This window comes from Acipenser ruthenus, chromosome 14 (assembly GCF_902713425.1).
Source record: "Acipenser ruthenus chromosome 14, fAciRut3.2 maternal haplotype, whole genome shotgun sequence".
Taxonomy (NCBI): Eukaryota; Metazoa; Chordata; class Actinopteri; order Acipenseriformes; family Acipenseridae; genus Acipenser; species Acipenser ruthenus.
In genome coordinates this window covers 4,636,536-4,658,910 of record NC_081202.1, presented here as the reverse complement: position 1 = coordinate 4,658,910, position 22,375 = coordinate 4,636,536, and the positions used below count along the sequence as shown (strand labels likewise).

At 40.2% G+C, this 22,375-nt stretch overlaps 1 protein-coding gene across 1 annotated transcript in view; it reads right to left on the bottom strand.

Annotated features, from left to right (window-relative positions):
• Positions 1-22,375, bottom strand: part of LOC117419986 (thyrotropin-releasing hormone-degrading ectoenzyme-like) — a 97,068-nt gene that overhangs the window by 14,531 nt on the left and 60,162 nt on the right. The window contains exons 8-9 of the mRNA XM_034033455.3: positions 9,259-9,324; positions 7,876-8,051 (exon numbers count right to left, since the gene is read on the bottom strand). Of these exons, the coding sequence (XP_033889346.3) occupies positions 7,876-8,051; positions 9,259-9,324 (242 nt within the window). The remainder of the gene's footprint in view (positions 1-7,875; positions 8,052-9,258; positions 9,325-22,375) is intronic.

Here is a 22,375-nt window from a genome sequence, read left to right as displayed (position 1 = left end):
GTGTGATCATGATTTTGTGATACCTTTGGCATGTCAAAGTATGGTTGTTTTTCCCATTATGATACAGTTTTACCAATGGTTTTACCAATGTAGCTGCTTTTTAGTTTCCAGTACTTAACCATTGCATTATCATAGTGTTTCACAATGCTGCTACCAAAGAGCATTAACTACTGTAATTAAAAATGGACAAAAGTTTCAGTTGGGATATAATAATCCATCAGCTTTTTTTCCATGAAGATGGGTTCCTTCAATATCTCCATATTCTTTAAACCACTGTGTTTAAAAATAGGCACACACAGACAGATTAACCTTTAAATGTTTTTTTTTTTTGTATACAAATCTCTTTAGTGAGTTTCTTTAGTTTTCTAGGCTACTGTATTTCTTAAAATACAATTAAAATAAAGAGTGGGGTCTATAATATGGGAAGAATGCTTGCTGGGAAATATATCATTGGAACCAATCTTCGGATGATCCTGTATTGAACACTGTATTGCTTCAAAAGTTGGGTCACTGATTAGTTGGCGATAATCTTTGCCTTTTGCCAGAAAAAATATTACACAGAAATTAAAAAAAACACTGTTCAGGCCAGGAGTGTTGATCAGGTAGTTGCATTTTGAAGAACTGCCTTTTATTGCCCTCCCGGCATACCTGTAAGAAAGGGGGTAAGAGAATTTTAAATTATATGCAACATGAAGCAATACATTTAAAAAAAAAAACCCCTGAGGGATTGGATTTGCTCAGTGCAGATTCTGTATTGGTAATCACAGACAACTTTAAATTCGCTAGGTGATCAAATAAGTTACAAATAGTCTGGTTAAATGTCCTGGCTTGAAATGTCACAGAATGCCCTTGGTTGATTTCTAAAAGGAAAGGGAGACATGGAAGTGGAAGGCTAAGCAGGTCAGGTGGTTTCTGCCAGGTTTCGAATCCCATTTCCTCGGTGACTGTTGCTTTCAGAGCACACATATTTGATCTCATTAAGTAAAGTTTCAAAATAAAGAGCTCTGTTAGGAATCCGCAACAGAAACGCAAAGTCTGTACATTAATGATGCAAAGTGTTTTTCTCCATTTGCAGCTGAGATGCAACGAGTGAAGGGATTTCTAAATTGGCTTGCAAATGATCTTGAATAATTCATCTCATCTCAATGGCGGATTAAGTTAACCCATTACTGTGCTGTACTTGTTTAAAAAAAGTGCAATTGGGTTATTTAGCAGTGCAGGGTTTTTAACAAACCTTTAACTGGTCGAATGTTACAACAGATTGACTGCGATGCAAAAGGATAGCTGCTGTTTGTGCATTTTTACTGTGATATAATGCACAGGGCTCAATCTGGTTTATATTTTTCGGGCAGTACTATGGTATATCCACATTAAAAAAAAGTCTCCCCATACACCTTACACACCTTACACTGCTTGAACTGAAAGTAACCCTGTGCTTAAAGTATCCCTCCATTAGCAGGAAAATACATAGGCCTATCAACAAGAAAAAGTGTGTGGGGCAGCAAATGTAGCAGTTATTGTGGCTAACCAGTTTCACAGGTAGTACCTGTAGTAGAATGCATGATGTTTTCAATGGCATTTATTCAGGGGTCAAAAATAGTCCAAAATGACGGGCATACGTTAGACATACATTATTTATCTCTTTACAAATTTGATATCACATTTTCTTTAACCCTAGAAGAAGCACTGTAAACTGTGTAATATAATACAGTATTTACAAAAAAACACACAAACAAAAACAAACATTATTAGTAGTCAGTAATGCATGAATGCCAAGCTCTGGTTGTAATTTGTAAAGAATCATGTTTTACTCATGCAAATGTAACCTCAGTTGCAATGAAAAAACAATACATCAACTATTGGAAACATAGATGTAATCTAACTTCAACAATATCAATGGAACCTGGGTTCTGAAAATGTATATACCAATGTGCATCATTTATTTAACATAGTAACAGAGATGAATAGTGTACACAGAAATTGCAATTCCAGGATGCTATTAATATCTTTGCTAGATTGGAGTATTGATTTCAGGACACAACATTTTTCAAACAGTGATGTGGAAGAAACAGGTCTGCTTCAAATCAGATTTTACAAATAATTTCCTTCCTGAGTTTTACATGCTTTTAATCTCCAGTGAGATGGATAATCCAAGGTCACTCCAAGCCTGGAAACCCAGGAAAGCCTAATCGCACTGCTTAGTAAAAACATTTTTAACTTAATCATAAAATGCTACCTTGGTGATCCAGTGGTTAAAGAAAGGGGCTTGTTACCAGGAGGTTTCAAGTTACATCCCAGCTCAGCCACCGACTCTGTGTGAGACCCTGAGCAAGTCATTTAACCTCCTTGTGCTGTGTCCCTCAGATGAGACATAAAGTCCTATTGTAAGTAACTCTGCAGCAGCAGTTGTGATGCATAGTTCACCCCCAAGATAAAAGTGTCAGCTAAATGACTAAGTAATAATAATGTGACTGGATATAATATTTCAAGACTCTGGAGAACAATCCTTGCAGCCAGACCGTGTAATACATTGCATTTTTGTACTGCAGCTGCAAGATACGATCAGGGATGAAATTAACCATCATAGAGTAAGTGAAGTAAAAATATATCAGAATATTGATTGTCTAAACAGAGTGTTTTATTATTGGAGACGAGAGCACTCTTTAAAGTAGCCATCTCATTTCCAAAGGCTTGGAGTGTGAACTAAAGACAGCATGTTCCTCCCTCTCTCTGACCACAACATCACCATAGTATCACCATCATCACAATGCCCCCGCCCACTAAATTGTTCAGTGGTGGGTAGATGACTGACTGTTTGTTCATCCAGTAGCTCTAGGGGATTCAGCTGATACTGCATGAGGACATTTGCAGCAATCCCTCTCTCCTCCAGCCCCACAAGACAGCAATGTAAGCCTGGCCCGGTTAGTCTGTTGCTGGCAGTAAGTAGTTATTTGAGTGTGACAGAGATCGAATGATTCTTGATGTTAGATCTCTTTCCCGACCAGTGAGGGTGCTGAGTAAAGGGAACAGAGTACCCTGGACTGGATTGCCTGACAATTCATTCCCAGGGTTCGGTGGAAGTCAGCCATCTAGAACGGGGGCGGAGCTACGGTACACTAACCATTGACCCAGAAGGGAAACGGCGCGGCATCCGTGGATTGGAGGAGCAGGTGCACTCGTTAACCAAGGGGTCATGGTTGGCGGTATATAAAGGGGACGTAGTGATGTAGTGATGTAAGCTGTTCCTTGTGATGGTTACACTAAGAACCGACTGTGATTATTACGTGAATGTTTTGTTTGTTTTGTCTGTCTGTCTAAAACGCACTGTTTGTTTGTTTGTTAGTCTAGATAGCTAATACGATCCAGAGCTGTCGCCCACGGTCAGCGCTAAACCCAGACAACCCTGCACATTGAATCACAGATACATTGTACTTCACAGCGAGCACTACAGCACTCACTTTGGACTGGTGACGGTGTTTGTGTCTTGTGTGTGTATGTACTGGACTATTGTTTATTATTATTTACAGGACTGCAACTCATAATTATCCACTGCGCAATACACATCGCTGTGTATTGCCAGCCCTCTTATTGTTTACTGTTTTGGTACTCAAACCATTTGGATTACAATAAAACAGAAACCATTTCACCCGTACTTTGTTGTCTGTCTTTTCTTGTTGGATTACTGCACCTGCACTTCACCTGCTCTACTAATTACCACTTTGCCACATTGAGTCATACAATGATATGGACTATAATACTGCACGTTACATGCTGGGAAAGAGGCACCGTTTCTCTATTACATCAAAACTAGCCTAACACAAATCCTGACAAGCATTTGAATGCCTTGAGCCGATCAAAGTCATATCAAAGCTGTTGCTCTTCTCCAGTGACACTACTCATCAAGTGAAAAAAAGCCAAAAGTTTTACAATCTATAAGAGCTTGGAAAATGTTCCATTAGTTCAGGTCCACTGCCTCGAGCTGGAATTTCTGAAAGCATTCAAAGATTCAGTTGTCAAGACCACCCCTCCTCCCTAGGCCACAGGAAACGGAGCCACTTGATGTGTGAGAACAGCTGGTTGGTATCCATGCCTTTATAGAAGTTTGCCGCTGTAAATCTGCTCATTAATTCTGCAGTTTTCCCATGCATTTCCCATGATTATATTAAGCATTTAACCCTTAAGGGGCTCCCGAGTGGCGCATCCAGTAAAGGCGCTCCTCGCAGGATGTGCCCTATAGCCTGGAGGTCGCTGGTTCGAATCCAGGCTATGTCACAGCTGACCGTGACCGAGAGTTCCTAGGGGGCGGCGCACAATTGGCTGAGCGCTGCCCGGGTAGGGAGGGCTTAGGTCGGCAGGGGAATCCACGGCTCACCGCGCATCAGCGACCCCTGTGGCCGATAGGGCGCCTGTGGCTCTGCAGCGGAGCCGCCAGATCTGTGTTGTCCTCCGGCACTATAGGTCTGGTAGCATTGCTGTGGATCTGCAGTGCGAAAAATGACGGCTTGGAAGGAGCACGTTTCGGAGGACGCGTGTTTCAGCCTCCGTTTCCTGAGTCGGCGGGGGGGTTGCGAGCGGTGAGCCGGGGATACAGATAATAATTGGGCATGCTAAATTGGGGTGAAAACCGGGGTAAAAATAATTGGCGATGACTAAATTAAAAAAAAAAAAAAAAAAAAAAGCATTTAACCCTTTGGCGCCGAGCCATTCTAATTTCCCATGCATTTCCCGTGATTATATTAAGCATTTAACCCTTTGGCGCCGAGCCATTCTAATTTCGGTGCTTAATCACCGATGACACACTCTCTTTTCCGAGATGTCTCACAGCAAAAATAAGCCATGGGGGAAGCAAATCAGTGTTTCAGAGCCTTGTCATTGAAAAATTCCCATGATACACGTCAACAAAGTGACGACACAGGAACGCGTCTACCAGCGCATATTTTGAAGTTTTTATTGAGTCACACAACTCCGGCCACAACAGAACAGATGCCTGATCTACGGCTCTTTTTGAAGGTAATTATTTCTGAAATTATAATTCAATACACATTTAGATTCAATATCTAAAATAAGAACTTGAATAGTATTTAATGTTTTTTTTCTTTTTTTCAGACGCTTGAAAAGGCCAAGAAGAGGCATGTGCTGTTGATGGTACGCACACACCTTTATTTATTCTTTTGTTTTGTATTTATTTGTTTGCTTGGTAAAAGTGGTTGCCACATTCATTGCATTTTTACATTGACTGCTTTATCACCATGCTTTGGCATGGCACTGCCATGAAAGGCGCTATATAAAAATACATTGGTTGATTGATTGATTGTTGAATTGTTTTGTGTGTAGGTGTGGAGTTTGCAGGTTTGAAAGATGGCTGGCAGAAACTACAAGAACCCGATGGTCCCTGAAGACCACCAGAAAGCCCCTTGATCTCGAGGATATCAACACCCTTTTCCTTGAGGACCATGAGGGGATGGATCCACTGGATGAGGACGAGCTGGATGAGGAGCTGATGATGGAAGAGGGTAGAGATGAAGAGGAAGAAGCCGTACCAGATGAGCACCAACCCAGCACTTCCACTGTCAGTAAGTGCATTGTCTACAGTATTCATTGTTTTGATATGTTTTTTTGCATATTTAAAATAGCTTTTTATATATTCGTAATTGATTTGTTAGGGCATTCATGACACACGATCGTTCAAAGCGATAATCTCTGCGCAACATATCATCAATCCCGCCATTGAAAATAACACTGATCGGTTACGCAAACTGTGGTACCTCCTCAATCACCTAAAAGTCACATGTTTTAAACTTCATCAGACAAACCAAAATGTCATTTTGTAATAAACTACTTTATTGACATAGCGGTCACCAATAGTTTCCTTCTCTTCCAAGAGTTACGCGAAAAAAATGAGGGAACAGCCGGTTTTGAAAGATGCAGAAAATATTCTCATATATTTTCGCCAGCTAGCAGGAATAGGTATAGATAACGACATGCCGCTATACGAGTCAACAGCCAAATGAAGTCAGCCTCCCTCATCGTTCCATACGTTACATGTTCCTGGCTAGCTAGAGAAGCATAGGAACTGCTGGCTTTGTTACCAAATGGCTAAAATGGAACATAAGACGTTTGCTGCATGCTTCGCTCCCGAATACAACGGGAATGGCCATTCTTCTAAATTTGTCACTCTCCGGATGCGGGAATGGCCTTTCTTCTAAATTTGTCACTCTCCAGATGCTGATAAACATCGCAGCGCTAATACATAGTCTAAAAAGACAGCAGCAGATGGATTGGGTTGAAAAGGAATGGACAGCCAAGATAAGTTAGCTGGGCTTGTCGATGAAACACCTGAGACAGTAGGTATCCACCAGTGTTATAATTCATGTTTTTAATCTTGTTTTTGATTTTCTTTGCCGGTATGGTAAGATGCTATATAAAATAGTTGCTATAAATATTTAGTTATACTATTAATTTGTCCCACAGTTCATTTTTGACAGGTAATAAATTACCTAATTTTAAATAAAAACTAATTTTAATAAAAACAACTTAATTTTCCCTTGTTTCTTTTTATATAAAAAACATATAATACATTTCACAATAAAATACATTATATAATTGGAAACAACTACTAAAGGCCTTTCTATAGAAAAATTGGGTTTTAATTTCTGATGTAAGGTTGCCAAACGACAAGCGCTAAACACAAAGTGGTTATATTCAAGCCCAAATATGGGCATTCTACCTAGGCGTCAAAGGTTTAACATGTATAACCATGGTTTGCCATTGTTTTTAATATGCTTCACCATATCTCTCTGGGCTATGCAATGCTTACCTATGGTTTACTATGCAAACACTATGCTTTATTACAATTTGCCATACTTTTAACATGGTAACCTTTTAGAAGGGTATGGTCAAGAGGAAACAGAGTGGAGGTTCAGAATTTGAATGGAAACTCAAACCTCATACTTTTGAATCCTGGTTAGGAGCTTTACTGGCTAAGCCACAGAAATAGTTCCACTATTTAGAAGATCACGCAGTGTAAATGTAAATGCAGCGATTTGTGGCAGACAAACAAATATAATGTCGGGTACAGGTATGTGCTGGTATTCAGTCAACACTTAAGAGTGACTGATCCCTCAAGTGCTGTAAGCAATGGGACCCCAGCATTTACACTCAAGTACTGATTCTCAATATCAGGGAGAGTGCCCTTAGAGTACGAATCTATTATCATTGTTTGGGTTTGAGATCCGAAGCTGACCAGCTAACACTACTTCCTACATTATGAGAACATGTGCAATGTTATCCAACCACAGGTATTCCGTGCTCATTCATGAGCACTGGGCCTGAATAGTAATCCTGATCATAGTCAAACAAAAGCATAGGCCTTTTGTTTATTATTTATTTATTATGATTCATGATTATTACGGCGAAAGACGATTTTGTTATTTGTTCTTGTTTTGCATTTTAAAAACCCTGTGAGGATGCGTGGCTGATCAGCTACTGATTATTTAACTAGCTGACAGTCACGCATCCTTACTAAACTCGTGCAGACTGTGGCCGAGGGGTAATAAGATAATTAACAGCTAGTTAACCCCTCGGCCAGAGTATAAGAACCTGCAGCTGTCCGCACTAGGAGAGACAGTGTCAGAGGAAAGACGTAAGTCTGTAGATGCCAACTACTTTTGTTTTTGATTTATTATTTAATAAAAGAAGCTGAACGCCGTAGCGTTTCAGCTCTCACCCGCACTTCCTGAGTCTGTGTTTCTGGTCTGACGCCATCACTGAAGACATCCTGTTCACACTGCTACAATGCATTTAGCAGGAAAACCGATATAACTGAGAATATTGTCTTGCTGTATTTTGCACATGGTTCTAAACAAAAAGCAATACCTGCTGTTTGAGGGCGCAGAATCCTTGATGTCAAAGATGAAATGTTCCTGGCTGATCGTTACGCTGTTGTCCACGCTGTCGTTCTTCGTGATGGTGACCACCGGGTAGCCCATCTGCAGTGTCCAGAGATCCATCACTTCCTTTATATTTATATCCCTTCCTTCCTTCTGCATCGCCTAGAGGGAGAGTCAATCAAGCAGGGCCACTAATGAAAACCCACATTTACTCTGAATGTGAACATTATGAGACACTTAATTTTTATGATCACTTTGAACGGAACTCAATTTGGAAGCCCTTCATGCATAAATGAATACTTAAAGCCAGCGTTCAGAAATTTTCAAATTTACTTTAAGTGCTTATTTAAATACAATGTAATATTATGTAATGGTGTTGGTGTTGAAACATCAGCATCTCAAAGGCTTTGGACATGAAGCGAGCATGACACCCTCCTCTGCTGTCTAGTACCATTTAATCAAGTTCCAGCAGTTGATATCAATTTTAATTTCAGGACTTGCCAAGTTCCCACCAAGCAGTTCTGAAGGTCAGACAAAAACAGTAGGTGATGCAATGCTGTTTCATGAGAGACACATGAAATAAAGGCCTGTGATTATAATGTATGGAAAACAAACTAAACAGCAGCATCTGCAAGGACATTCGACCCAACCTGAAACGTTGCACATTGTGAGCATTTTTTATTTTTTTTTCAGATATGCATCAATATGTGCATGTAAATCATTGCTTGCTCTAGAATGTGATCCTGCAATATGAGATAAAACTAAATGTATCTGATTATTAAAAAAAAAACAACTTTAACTCATTTTTTTTTTAACACAAGACTAAAGACTTCATAATAATAATAATAATAATAATAATAATAATAATAATAATAATAATAATTACCAAGAGGTTTATTTTATGATCTAAAAACTACTTTTTCTGCAAAATGTATTTAGCACCGTTTTTTCCTCAATAGGTAATGTTACATAACTAGAAACAACTTACGGACACTCAAGGGTGAGTGAATTTATTTGTGGTTTGTGATTTGAAATAGGTCTTTTTTCTCTTTTGTGAAAAATAGTGCTAATGACACTTTGACTAAATGTGTATGTGTTTTTTCCTCTCTGTATTTAAATGTTGTAAGGGGGTTAAAAAAGGCTCCCTGGATGAAAGCATCAGCAGCAATAGCATTATAAGGCATGGTACTTAGGTAGTAAAATGATCCTACATGGGTATTACCACTTGAAGTAACTTTAAGTAGCCCGATCCACTGTTTGAGACATTTCATTTTTAACCAACGGGTGTGTGATCTGTGACCATTTTGTATACTTGGGTAGCCTCTTTAAAAAATAAACAAATGAATAACAAATACATTTAGTGTTTTACCTCAGAGAACTTGTTCCACAGGTCATCTCTTCCTGCATTGCCATACATATGAGTTATCAGGTAATCCTAAAATTTAAAAAAACAGCATGTTCATTTTACTTCCTAACACATTAACTGAACTTCTCTTGCTTAAATTTTTTTTTTTTTCTTTTTAATTGAAGAAAAGGGAGAGAAAGTAGCACCTTAAAGGAAAAATTTGGCCCACTAAGGCTTACTGTTTTGAGTACATCGTTTCTCTCTAGGCTGGTGTCTTATTGATTTTTGAATGACCCTAATGACTGAGCCTCTGCAAACTCACCTGACAGGCTATGCCGCATTCTTTTTGCACATTAGGCACAGATACTTTAACATAAAACAACTGACCTTCACGAATCCTTCCATGGATATAACTGTTAATTGCACTAACATGGACAAATGTATCAAGGATTTATTACTGCCATTTGAAATATTTCCATACATCCATACAATAACAACAGGTTTATGCTCTTCATAAGCCACTGGATGAAATTAACATAATTATTTCCAGACTCATTTTTAGACGGAAGCGTTCGTAAGAACTTGGAGGCTGGATGAGAACCTTCAACCACGCACATCGCAAGTGGGCCTCTTACCAACTATGCAAAAGAGCCAGGCTCGTCTGCATTTGTGGTCACAGAGCTTTAATCTCACCTCAACGATGGGGTCAGAATCCGTAAAGACAGTGCATCACACCCAACTACAGTACCCCGTTGTCTAATTAAAAATCACAGGTACATTCAATGAGGGTTGATGTTCAACTGAAAGAAAGTCATGGCCAGCAAGCATTTCCCCTAAAATTGTGTTCTTCAAGTCATGTCACGCTGCTGTGATAAAGGGTCTGCAACTGAAAACAACTGTTCTCTATTGTTTCATCATATATATATATATATATTGTAACCGGTTGGTATTAGTTACGTAATGTGTAGGATAGCCAGAAGGTGTAGAACAGGGTGAACAGATGGACGCCACACAGGAAATGCAAAACTACAGTAACTTTTATTGTGCTGCTGCTCTTTCTGCGTTATCCACAACACAACATAGAGTGTCCCTGTAGTCTTGAGGGAGTAAATCATACACGTAATAAAGTTCAGGATTGTCTCAGGTCCGTCGCTCACCATCCACTTAAACCTCCTGGCGTGGAACTGCAAGGTGAGTAGGTTCAGCTTTCTAGTGGGCACTCCCAACCCTTATAAACCACAGTTACTTTATTCCTGCGTTGCATACAGTTCCTCCAGTCCCCTCTAGAGGCAGTGCACAGACAGGCCACCCCTCCTCCAGCGAGTACGTTGGTTCAGCTCTGCTGCTCCTGGGTTACAGAGGTCCTGTACTGCAAGGTGGACACGACTGCCCCTCCTGGTACTTGGTGGAAGTCCTTTATATGCTGCAGGTCTTAAAGTTAAAAAGTATACCGTCCAGAGACCAATCCTAACAACTAATAAAACAGTACTTCAAATAAAGCACACAGTGTTTTTTCTTCCACTGTACACCGTGTGCGCCAATCTCTGCTCCTCTCAGCCTTTGTTCCCCGTAGCTCAGAGGTATAACCGTCACTGACTTATATGCATTGTAAATCCACTCCGTTGAGTAAAAAGAATTAAACACGCTGTTACTTCACGTCCCACAAGAACAGACGCGCACTTTCTGCGTGCACAAGCAGTGTGGTACTTTCCAGCAGCGTCCTCGGTGATGTTAGTGCACCGCAAGAATCTTAACAATCAGTCAGTCCCACAAAGAACGCCAGTTCCCTGTACACATTAACACAGGCCGTCTGTCTGGTAACAGCGAATGAATAACAATGCAAAAACCTGGGTTTACATACCCTTCCTTTAAGCCTCTGTACTTCGTCCAACTTAAAAAGACGTTTCAATTGCTGGTTGTTTTTATAAATCCGAAGTGCCTCTTCAGGTTAATAAAAGAAGGCTTACAGCTTTCCTTCTTCATAAACTGAACTGTGCTTCGTTGTTCAATTTAAATCTTCCACCGTACGCCGTCTCCAACTACTTCAACAATTTTAATATTGTAGACTTTCGCCGTCTCTACAATCAACACGGAACTCTCCACCGTTCCTACGACCCCCCCTCTCATTAGCTTCGCCAGTCAATTTAAACCTGCGCTAATTACCCAGAACGCATTGACTGGTCACGCTAATGATTATGGGTTCTGTAGTTCACTCTATCCCTTACTTCTCACAACGGGATTTAAAAACAACCAGCAACACATTCATCTCCTTTATACAGCGATTTCATTTTGGTACAACCGTTCCTTTTACTTCATTTACTTTATTGTACCCTCTGTATACCTCATTCCTTCTACATATCCTCCCACTCAGCTCTAACCTACCGGTTCGAGCGACCTTACTACCCCAACAATGTATTCTAGAGAGGCCATCAGCATTGGCATTCTGCTTACCACTACGATGTTCAATTGTGAACTTGTAAGGCTGTAAAGCTAGAAACCATCTAGTTACTCTCGCATTCCGTTCTTTATTTTCCTTCATCCATTTCAGCGGCGAGTGATCAGTGACTAAGATGAATTCTCGTCCTAACAAATAGTACTTTAAGGACTCAATTGCCCACTTCACAGCCAAGCACTCCTTTTCCACTACTGCATAACGAGTCTCTCTAGGCAAGAGCTTCCTGCTTAAATACATGACTGGGTGCTCTACACCATTCTTTATCTGCGACAGTACTGCTCCTAGTCCTATTTCAGACGCATCTGTCTGCAAGATAAATTTATTTGCAAAATCAGGTACCGTTAATACTGGTTCACTACACAATATTTTACTGATCTCCCGGAACGCTGCCTCCGTCTCCGTGGTCCAGTTAACCTTATTCAAAGCTGACTTTTTAGTTAAATCAGTTAGTGGTGCTGCAATGGTTGAGAATTCTGGTACAAACCTCCTGTAATACCCTGCCAAACCTAAAAATGCCCTCACTTGCTTTTTTGTTTGCGGGGTTGGCCAGCTCTTTATGGCTTCTACCTTACTGACCTGAGGTTTGATAATACCACCACCTACCACATACCCTAAATACTTTGCTTCTTTCAAGCCTACATAACACTTCTCAGGGTTCGCTGTTAAACCTGCGTCCCTTAAGCTACCCAAAACGGCTTCCACCTTTTTTAAATGATCTTCCCACGACTCTGTAAACACGACAATGTCATCAATATACGCAGAGGCATACTCTAAATGAGGTCTTAGAACTTTATCCATTAGGCGTTGGAACGATGCCGGTGCGCCATGCAACCCAAAAGGCATTACCTTATACTGGTACAATCCCCACGGTGTGGAAAAAGCTGTTTTCTCCCGTGCACCCGGTGTTAATGGGATTTGCCAATATCCTTTGGTAAGGTCCAACGTTGTTAAATACCTCGCCTTACCTAGCCTCTCAATAAGCTCATCTACCCTTGGCATGGGGTAGGCATCAAACTTTGATACAGCGTTTAACTGTCGGAAGTCATTACAAAAGCGCCAAGTGCCATTGGGCTTAGCCACCATGACAATTGGGCTACTCCATGGGCTATGCGACTCTTCAACTACGTCTAGGGTTTTCATTAACTCTAGTTCTTTCAGAACATCTGCTTTCTTTGCTTCCGGTATGCGGTATGGTCTGACTCTAACTTTAACACCCGGGGCTGTCACAATGTCATGCTCTATAACACTTGTTCGGCCCGGTGTTAAGGAGAACACTTCACTGTGCCGTTGTACCATTCTACGTACTTCTTGTACCTGTTTTTCTGCAAGGTCCGGTCCTACGTTTATTTGACCCTCTTTACCACCTTTCTCCATATTATTTTCTACGGGTGTCTCTGGACTGCGAATTGCCTGTCCAGTTTCAACTGTTAAAGCTTCTCTATCTACCCATGGCTTTAATAAATTAACATGATATAGCTGTTCCTTCTTACGCTTATCATGTTGGCGCACCTTATAATTTACTGGCCCCACTGCCTCGATAATTTCATAAGGTCCCTGCCAATGGGTAAAGAGCTTACTTTCTGGAGTAGGGACTAACACCATCACTCTATCTCCAGGGTTAAACTGACGAACTTTAGCCAGCTTGTTATACTGCACTGCCTGTTTCCTCTGTGCCTGTTTAAGGTGACTAGTGACAATGGGAGTGACCCTATCTATCCGGTCCTGCATTTGGATAATGTGGTCCACTATATTTTTACCTACTTTGTTTTGCTCCTCCCACGTTTCTCTGGCAACGTCTAATATTCCCCGTGGTTGACGCCCATACAACAATTCAAATGGCGAGAAGCCTGTGGAAGATTGGGGTACTTCTCTAACTGCAAACATTAAGTAGGGTAACAGTAAATCCCAGTCTTTCCCATCCTTGGATATCACCTTCCTTAACATTGATTTAAGGGTTTTATTAAAACGTTCTACTAATCCATCCGTTTGTGGATGGTAAACAGATGTTTTAATTGGCTTTATTTGCAGCAATTTACACAAATCTTTCATCAGTTTACTGACGAACGGGGTCCCTTGATCCGTCAGGATCTCTTTGGGGATTCCCACCCTAGAAAATACCTGGATTAACTCTTTGGCAATGGTTTTTGATGCCATGTTCCGTAAAGGAATCGCTTCAGGGTATCTAGTGGCGTAATCTAAAATTACCAGAACATATTCATGTCCCCTAGCTGATTTATTCAGCGGACCTACCAGATCCATAGCTATCCTTTCGAAGGGTACCTCTATAATAGGCATAGGCTGTAGAGGAGCTCTGAAACTAGGTCTGGGGCTAGCTCTTTGACATTCAGGACAGGATTTACAAAACCGTTCTACTTCTTTGTTAATCCCTAGCCAATAGAACCTTTGCACTATACGTTGTAATGTTTTCTCACTTCCCAAATGGGCACCAAACAAATGATTGTGTGCTAATTTTAACACTAGTAAACGATATGCCTTGGGTACCAACAGCTGTTCTACTTGATTACCATTAATTACCGTAACCCTATACAACAAGTCATTTTTAATGAGATAATGCTCTTGTGGGTTAACAGTTACATTCTCCACGGGCACATCATTAATAGAAACCACTTTCTCTCTAATGTTTATTAGCGTGGGATCCTGCGCTTGATCCCGCCCAAAATTCCTGGTTGAAGGAGAAAATGTATCATACCAATTATCTACCCCACCGTCACTTATCTCCACAACCTCTTCCCCAGTTTCCTCTAATATGTCATTGGGGGAGCACTGGGTGCTTACACCTTTCCCCGCCCTTTTTCCAACTTCTCCCACCAAGACATTTCTACCTGGTGACACTTTCCATTTTTCTAGGCGTCTTTGTCGACGACTCTTATAAATTTTATGGGGCCGTGGCCCTTCAAACAAGGATGCATCGCTAAATGGAAACAACGTTACTAGACTCTCATCAGTAGTATTCCCTACTGTATCTTTTAGCTTTGGGCATGCCAATTCCCTCTTTATGGTTACCAGGTCTTTGAATCCTGGATAATCTCTACCAAGGATTACACGATGGGGTAAACTGCGCACCACACCCACTCTCAGAGTGTACACTTGCCCTTGAAATAACACAGTAGCCAGAGTGGTGGGGTAACATTTCACATCCCCATGTATACATGTAATACCTATGGTGAAATTATTGTCCAATTGGTTTGTAGCTATTAAATCTGCTGCTACTAAAGTTAATGAGCTACCAGTATCAATGAGAGCGTTAACTATGGTTCCATTTATACCTACTTCTGCTACATAGGGAGCTTTACCTTCCAGCTTCCCTGGTATTACAATGCTACCACAAAAGTGATGCCCCATATTGCACTGCATAGGCTCTTCCGTCTGCGGACAGTGCCTAGCAATGTGACCCATTGCATTACATTTATAACATTTGTAAAAAGAGTAATCAACTCCCTCTCGTTTACATGTTATACCACGCCCCGCCCCCTGCATTTGTCCCTTCACGACTGTATGCCGCTCTTCATTACCCCTTGTAGAGGGCTTACCCGTCTTGAAGTAGGCTCGCTGCTTCCTTTCCACCGGGTCAGGTGTTGAAGTTTTAGGACTGGGGTTCGCAGTTGTGTGCACCAACTCTTCGGCCGCTAGTTGGCGTTCCACCAATGAGATAAACTCATTCAGTGTAGTTGGATCTCCTTGGCCCACCCACTTTCTCATAGGCGATGGAAGGGCTCTGAGATATCGATCCATCACCAGGAGATCAATAACCTGGTGACTGCTGTTCTCATCTGGTTTTAGCCACCGCTTGGCTAAGTGGATGAGATCAAACATTTGCGATCTTGGCGGTAGTGACATCTTGTAGCTCCATGCGTGATATTTTTGGGCTCTCAAAGCAGTAGTAATCCCAGCCCGGGCTAAGATCTCAGCTTTGAGTACGTCGTAACTGTCAGCTTCCTCTTGAGCCAGGTCAAAGTAAGCTTTTTGGGCCTCTCCAACCAGAAAAGGTGCGACAATTCCAGCCCACTTATCACGTGACCAGCCCTCTCGTATTGCAGTCCTCTCAAAGGCTAAGAGATAGGCCTCGATGTCGTCTCCGCTTGTCATCTTGTTCAGGACATGTGTTGACCTGATTGATGCATTGGTTGCAGATGGAGTAGAGGAAGTAGGGGCTGTAGCCACTTGTTCCAACCGTTGAAAAATAGCCACTCTTTCTACCCTTGCTTCATGTATCTGTTCATTCTGCAACCGGTTTGCTTCCTGTTGCGCACTGGCCATGTTTATCATGGTCTGTAGCAAGACGTCCATGTTTGCCATGTTCAATGGTGTTCTACGGTCAGGTGGGTACTGTAGTTGAATCCTGCAGTTTTGGCAATCCCACCGCTGCCACCAAGTGTAACCCGGTTGGTATTAGTTACGTAATGTGTAGGATAGCCAGAAGGTGTAGAACAGGGTGAACAGATGGACGCCACACAGGAAATGCAAAACTACAGTAACTTTTATTGTGCTGCTGCTCTTTCTGCGTTATCCACAACACAACATAGAGTGTCCCTGTAGTCTTGAGGGAGTAAATCATACACGTAATAAAGTTCAGGATTGTCTCAGGTCCGTCGCTCACCGTCCACTTAAACCTCCTGGCGTGGAACTGCAAGGTGAGTAGGTTCAGCTTTCTAGTGGGCACTCCCAACCCTTATAAACCACAGTTACTTTATTCCTGCGTTGCATACAGTTCCTCCAGTCCCCTCTAGAGGCAGTGCACAGACAGGCCACCCCTCCTCCAGCGAGTACGTTGGTTCAGCTCTGCTGCTCCTGGGTTACAGAGGTCCTGTACTGCAAGGTGGACACGACTGCCCCTCCTGGTACTTGGTGGAAGTCCTTTATATGCTGCAGGTCTTAAAGTTAAAAAGTATACCGTCCAGAGACCAATCCTAACAACTAATAAAACAGTACTTCAAATAAAGTACACGGTGTTTTTTCTTCCACTGTACACCGTGTGCGCCAATCTCTGCTCCTCTCAGCCTTTGTTCCCCGTAGCTCAGAGGTATAACCGTCACTGACTTATATGCATTGTAAATCCACTCCGTTGAGTAAAAAGAATTAAACACGCTGTTACTTCACGTCCCACAAGAACAGACGCGCACTTTCTGTGTGCACAAGCAGTGTGGTACTTTCCAGCAGCGTCCTCGGTGATGTTAGTGCACCGCAAGAATCTTAACAATCAGTCAGTCCCACAAAGAACGCCAGTTCCCTGTACACATTAACACAGGCCGTCTGTCTGGTAACAGCGAATGAATAACAATGCAAAAACCTGGGTTTACATACCCTTCCTTTAAGCCTCTGTACTTCGTCCAACTTAAAAAGACGTTTCAATTGCTGGTTGTTTTTATAAATCCGAAGTGCCTCTTCAGGTTAATAAAAGAAGGCTTACAGCTTTCCTTCTTCATAAACTGAACTGTGCTTCGTTGTTCAATTTAAATCTTCCACCGTACGCCGTCTCCAACTACTTCAACAATTTTAATATTGTAGACTTTCGCCGTCTCTACAATCAACACGGAACTCTCCACCGTTCCTACGACCCCCCCTCATTAGCTTCGCCAGTCAATTTAAACCTGCGCTAATTACCCAGAACGCATTGACTGGTCACGCTAATGATTATGGGTTCTGTAGTTCACTCTATCCCTTACTTCTCACAACGGGATTTAAAAACAACCAGCAACACATTCATCTCCTTTATACAGCGATTTCATTTTGGTACAACCGTTCCTTTTACTTCATTTACTTTATTGTACCCTCTGTATACCTCATTCCTTCTACAATATATATGAAAGAAAAGGTTTAAAAGATTTTAAAAAATCTTCTATTTTCAGGACGTTTCCTTCTTCAGCTGTTTAAAAAGAAAAGTAAACACACTGCACTGTGTTTACTGCACTGTGTTTACTGCACTGTGTTTACTTTTCTTTTGCTCGAAATGTCCTGAAAATAGAAGATTTTTTTTAATCTTTTAAACCTTTTGAGTACATTTTTTAAACCTTTTTTTAACCTGTTCTTTCATATGCCTTCAATTCTGTACACTGCAGTTGTATGTGTATATATATATATATATATATATATATATATATATATATATATATATATATATATATATATATATATCCAGGCAGTCCCCTCAACACAAAAGTTATTTATGAAGGGTAGAACAACATGAGCATTGAGGTTTGTTTCCCTGTGATGGGATCAGGAAAATTCCGTGAGTGATCCTACACTAAAAATGCCACAAGAACTTCTGCTTTAAATCCAATTCAAAACCACTACATGCTGGGTGCATCAGTCGGTGGAAGGTATCCAAGGGATTAACACAAAAGATTTGTAGCTTTTGTATTTGTAACAGCAATTTCAGCTTGGATTCTGATTGTGTTAGATCTCGTGAGCTAAGCAGGTTGCCCCTAGGTACTTTGAATGGAGATCTTCAACTGTAAAGGCGCTCTTACAAACTCAGCTATCCCGAGTCAGTGCAGGGGTGGTAGCGGTGAGCTGAGCATAATGAAATAATTGGCCATTCCAAATTGGGAGAAAATAATAAAAAATAATTGGCAATGACTAAATTTATAAAAAAAAAAAAAAGAAAGAAAAAAAAAACCTCAGAAGAGACCTAGGGTAAAGTTAAACATCTTTACAAACCCAGCTATCCAATTAAAAAAAAAAAAAAGTCGGACTATGCTTGTTTAAAAAATTAACCAAACATTTTCAGAGCATTTAAGTGAATTGCCCAAGAGCCAAAAATGATGATTTAAATCACCCAGAACTGAGCGAAATCTGAAATAGCTAACTGAGCGCTAGATATGCTATATCACTGCAGATATTGCTGATCTAAAGATCATATAGTTGATCACCTCTGTGGCTTTTTTTGCCTTGTCCTTGTACAGAGAAACCCATCTACTTTATCAAAGTACCTGCATACCTTCCTTCAACCGTGTTTGAAGACCTGCAACCCTGCCAATAAGTCCTTAGATTTCAAACTAGGGAGCTGTTTATTTCAAATGAATAGATCACATTATCTCCACCTGAAGGCAGGAATGATAAGGGGCCCCGTTCAATTTGCTTTTCGAATTGGAAATACACATTGTAGATGTTTATGCAATGAACAGAAACATTGTGAGGCCCATTAGACCCCCCTGAACATTCCAAGGTTGTATTTGAGTTTCTCGGATTTCCACGAGGGGGTATTCAACTTTCCAAAGGTTTGATAAGGTCGACTCGACTCCCTGCTCAAAAATGACTCGACTCGAATCAGGCAAAAAAGTTTCCATCTGGCTTGAGTCATTGTCTTTATGATAACATCAATAACAAACTTATTTCATTTTCAATACATGCAGCCCCTCTCTAACACACGCAGCCACCTTGCCATTTTGCACATAAACAGGTTCCTGCTATGGTTGTTAAGACCACTGCTAAGGAAACAGAAAACACCTTCCAACCCTATAGCACCATTCTGTGATGATAACGTCACAAGCAGCAGGGAGCCCTGGAATCAAAATGTGTAGGCGGGAAGCAGAGACAGATTTCTGATCACTGATCACAGAAAATCCTGAGGAAAATAGTGATTTTTGAGTTTTGTCACAGACAGAAAAAAAAAAAACAACAACAACAACATGGAGACTACACTAAAAGGACCTGCAGTGGTGGAGTTTGCTTTTAATAATTATACAGTCGACCAGGAGATAAACAAGCAGGCTGCATCCTGCCAGCACTGTAAAGCAACAATATGAATAAACTGCATTCAAAACATAACACCGGTAACTGCCACTAATTTATACTGGTAGGTTTTTAGTTTTTTTCAACGGCTAAAATGAATGAATTAGAAACTCAGGCACAATGCAACAGCGGTATTTTTCCATAACGAGTAGGTAGCTGATATTCAATACTTAAAAAAAATAAATAATGCCAAGGCAAATTAAACAACATGGCAGAAAAAGCACTGATTAGGAGTTATTTTTCAGGTCTTGTTAGCACACAAATAAAGGTAATGAATGTATGGAAAATGTTTATATAATGTTAATAAGTGTTTTATTAAAATGTTAATAAGTAAAATGTTGCCTAGTGAAAGCTTGAAAAGTAAATCATTTGGGAAGTATTTGGTGCTCACTATTGTCTTTTTATTTAATGTACTGTATGTATGTATTTTATCTATTTATTTATGGACACCGTATCTCTTAAGGGAGTTGGTGCTTTATAGCTATTTCTAATGCTATTTTTTTCCAGTCACGTCTTGTACTTTAACGTATACATAAAACTTTAACTTAAAGTTTGATGTATATTAAAGTATAAGATGTGACCAGAGAGAAAGTTTAAAAGATTCATTTGTTTTTGTACTTTTTTTCAGTACAGTATTATGTTTTGTTATGCCATTAGGACTTCAACAAACACCTTTTTATTATGTTTTGTGCTTTTGTGAAACAGTATCTGTTACTTAAAAATGTCTAGTTGACATTTAATGGAAAAAGACTCCATAGCCCAGCTTACACTAAGAGGAGAGAGATGTAGTACAGATTCTATGTTACCTGTGAATTTTATAAAACTGAATTATATTAACTTTATTATTCTATTTGTCTCCTATGTGTTAAAACCTTGAAGTAATATCTCAACATGAAATTAAATGCCACCAAATTTCCTTTCATTTGGTTAATGTATCTGAAACAAAACTATAAGGGAGTGTCAGTGTTGAGAAGTTAGACAATATTTAGATGTGTTCTTTGTTTTGTGGTATCATTCATTACTAAACACCCAACCCAACTGAGCAGAAAGAAAGGGGTCTTTATACAGTGGCAAAATGTGCTTATAAATAGATCAAGGAATCAAATTCACTAAAATGGAAAGACAAAAACAAAGCAGAAACCGTGGACTTTTAATGGTGAACATAAGTGGGTCAAGTATGGCCACATTATTGTGTATTTTTAACAGATTTTTTTAAATGTATAGATTGCTAATCTCCTGTAAAACTAATCTGATTAAATCAAGATATCTTGAACTGTCAGAACTAATGATTCGAAGTGACTCGAGCCAGATTGGTGACTCGACTCGACTTGACTCGAGCAGTTTAGTGACTCAAATCGACTCGACTCGAGCTTGGCATGTCAAAGACTCGACTTGACTCAAGTCTTCACTTCCCAATGACTCGACTCGACTCCCAATTTTGGTGACTTGTTACAACTCTGTTTGATCCTCTAACATCTAAACATCCTAGGATACAGTGTAGGGCTGCTTATTACAATATCAGAGTCCAAATAAAACAGCATTTTAATCAAAATATTGTGTATTTCCTAGAAAACAGTACCGGGAAAATACTGAATAATAGAGAAAAATTGGGTATAAATCAGTAAAAACCAATGTCACGTTAAAGAAAAATCCTGTAATTTTTCGGTAGAATTCGGAATAAACCGGAAACGCAGAACACTACTTATACTTCACCATGCTTTACAAGGCAAGTGGTAAAGGATTAACTACAACCCTTAAGTCCATGTGGGTACCCTGGCCTTCTCCAAGGTGCAGTTCACTTCAGGAGGTGTGAGTATAGAGAAAAAAAGGATGGAAAAACAAGGACTATAGTGTAGTTTCCTCACACCGCTGTTTTTAATAGCAGAATGATATACGTTTTCTTTAAAAAGTCAATCAACAAAAAAAGACGACTGCTCTCAAACCCTTCCTCTCAAATCCTTTCCAAAAGGGAAACATCCCTGACCGCATAATGATTTAGTCTTTGAAAACCACAACATTGTGTTACTCTTGTAAGCACACTTGCAAATGATGCATAATACATTGGCTGCAGCAAAGTCCTGATTGTCTTATCAGGGTACAACAAAAAACAGTGCTGCTAACACACACCTGATGATCTGCTACACAATGACACCCACTGTTATTGCTCAGCTGCTGAATATTTCAAGGCAAGCCTGCAGAACAGGAGAGCTTTGAAGTTACCAGGAGGTGGAAAGAAATAAGATTCCACAGACATTTCGGGATATTCTTTCATATTTGAAATGATGCCGTATCACGCAGAGCTAGCAAGATAACCTTACTAAGCACCTTACTAAGCCCCCTCTTTCCTTAAGAGGCACCCCAATAATTTGAAAGGTTTGTAAATAAATTAATTAGCAGGACAGGTTTTGCCTTGATTAACATACATACACTACTAAAATATCTCAATGACCTGATTTCTTAATTCATATTGAAGGTACTTAAATAAAAATAAAAACAGTCACATCAGCAAATCAGCACGAAAGTGGATTTAGCTGCAGAGCACATGAGAAAGAGAGAAATAAGATATGTATGAATCCATTTATCAAGCATCAGCACTACAGAATAAGACCACTGTACTTTACTGAAATAACTCATTACAAAGAGATGTGATCACCAGACTACTGTCATTATACAACATGATAAAAGCACAGCAAAGTGAAGAAGACGAAGAAGAAGATGAAGAAGTCGAAGACGAAGAAGATGAAGATAAAGAAGACGAAGAAGACGAAGATGAAGAAGAAGACGAAGAAGACGAAGAAGACAAAGACAAAGACGAAGACGAAGACGAAGAAGACGACGACCAAGACAAAGAAGACGAAGATGAAGAAGAAGATGAAGAAGTCGAAGACGAAGAAGATGAAGATAAAGAAGACGAAGAAGACGAAGATGAAGAAG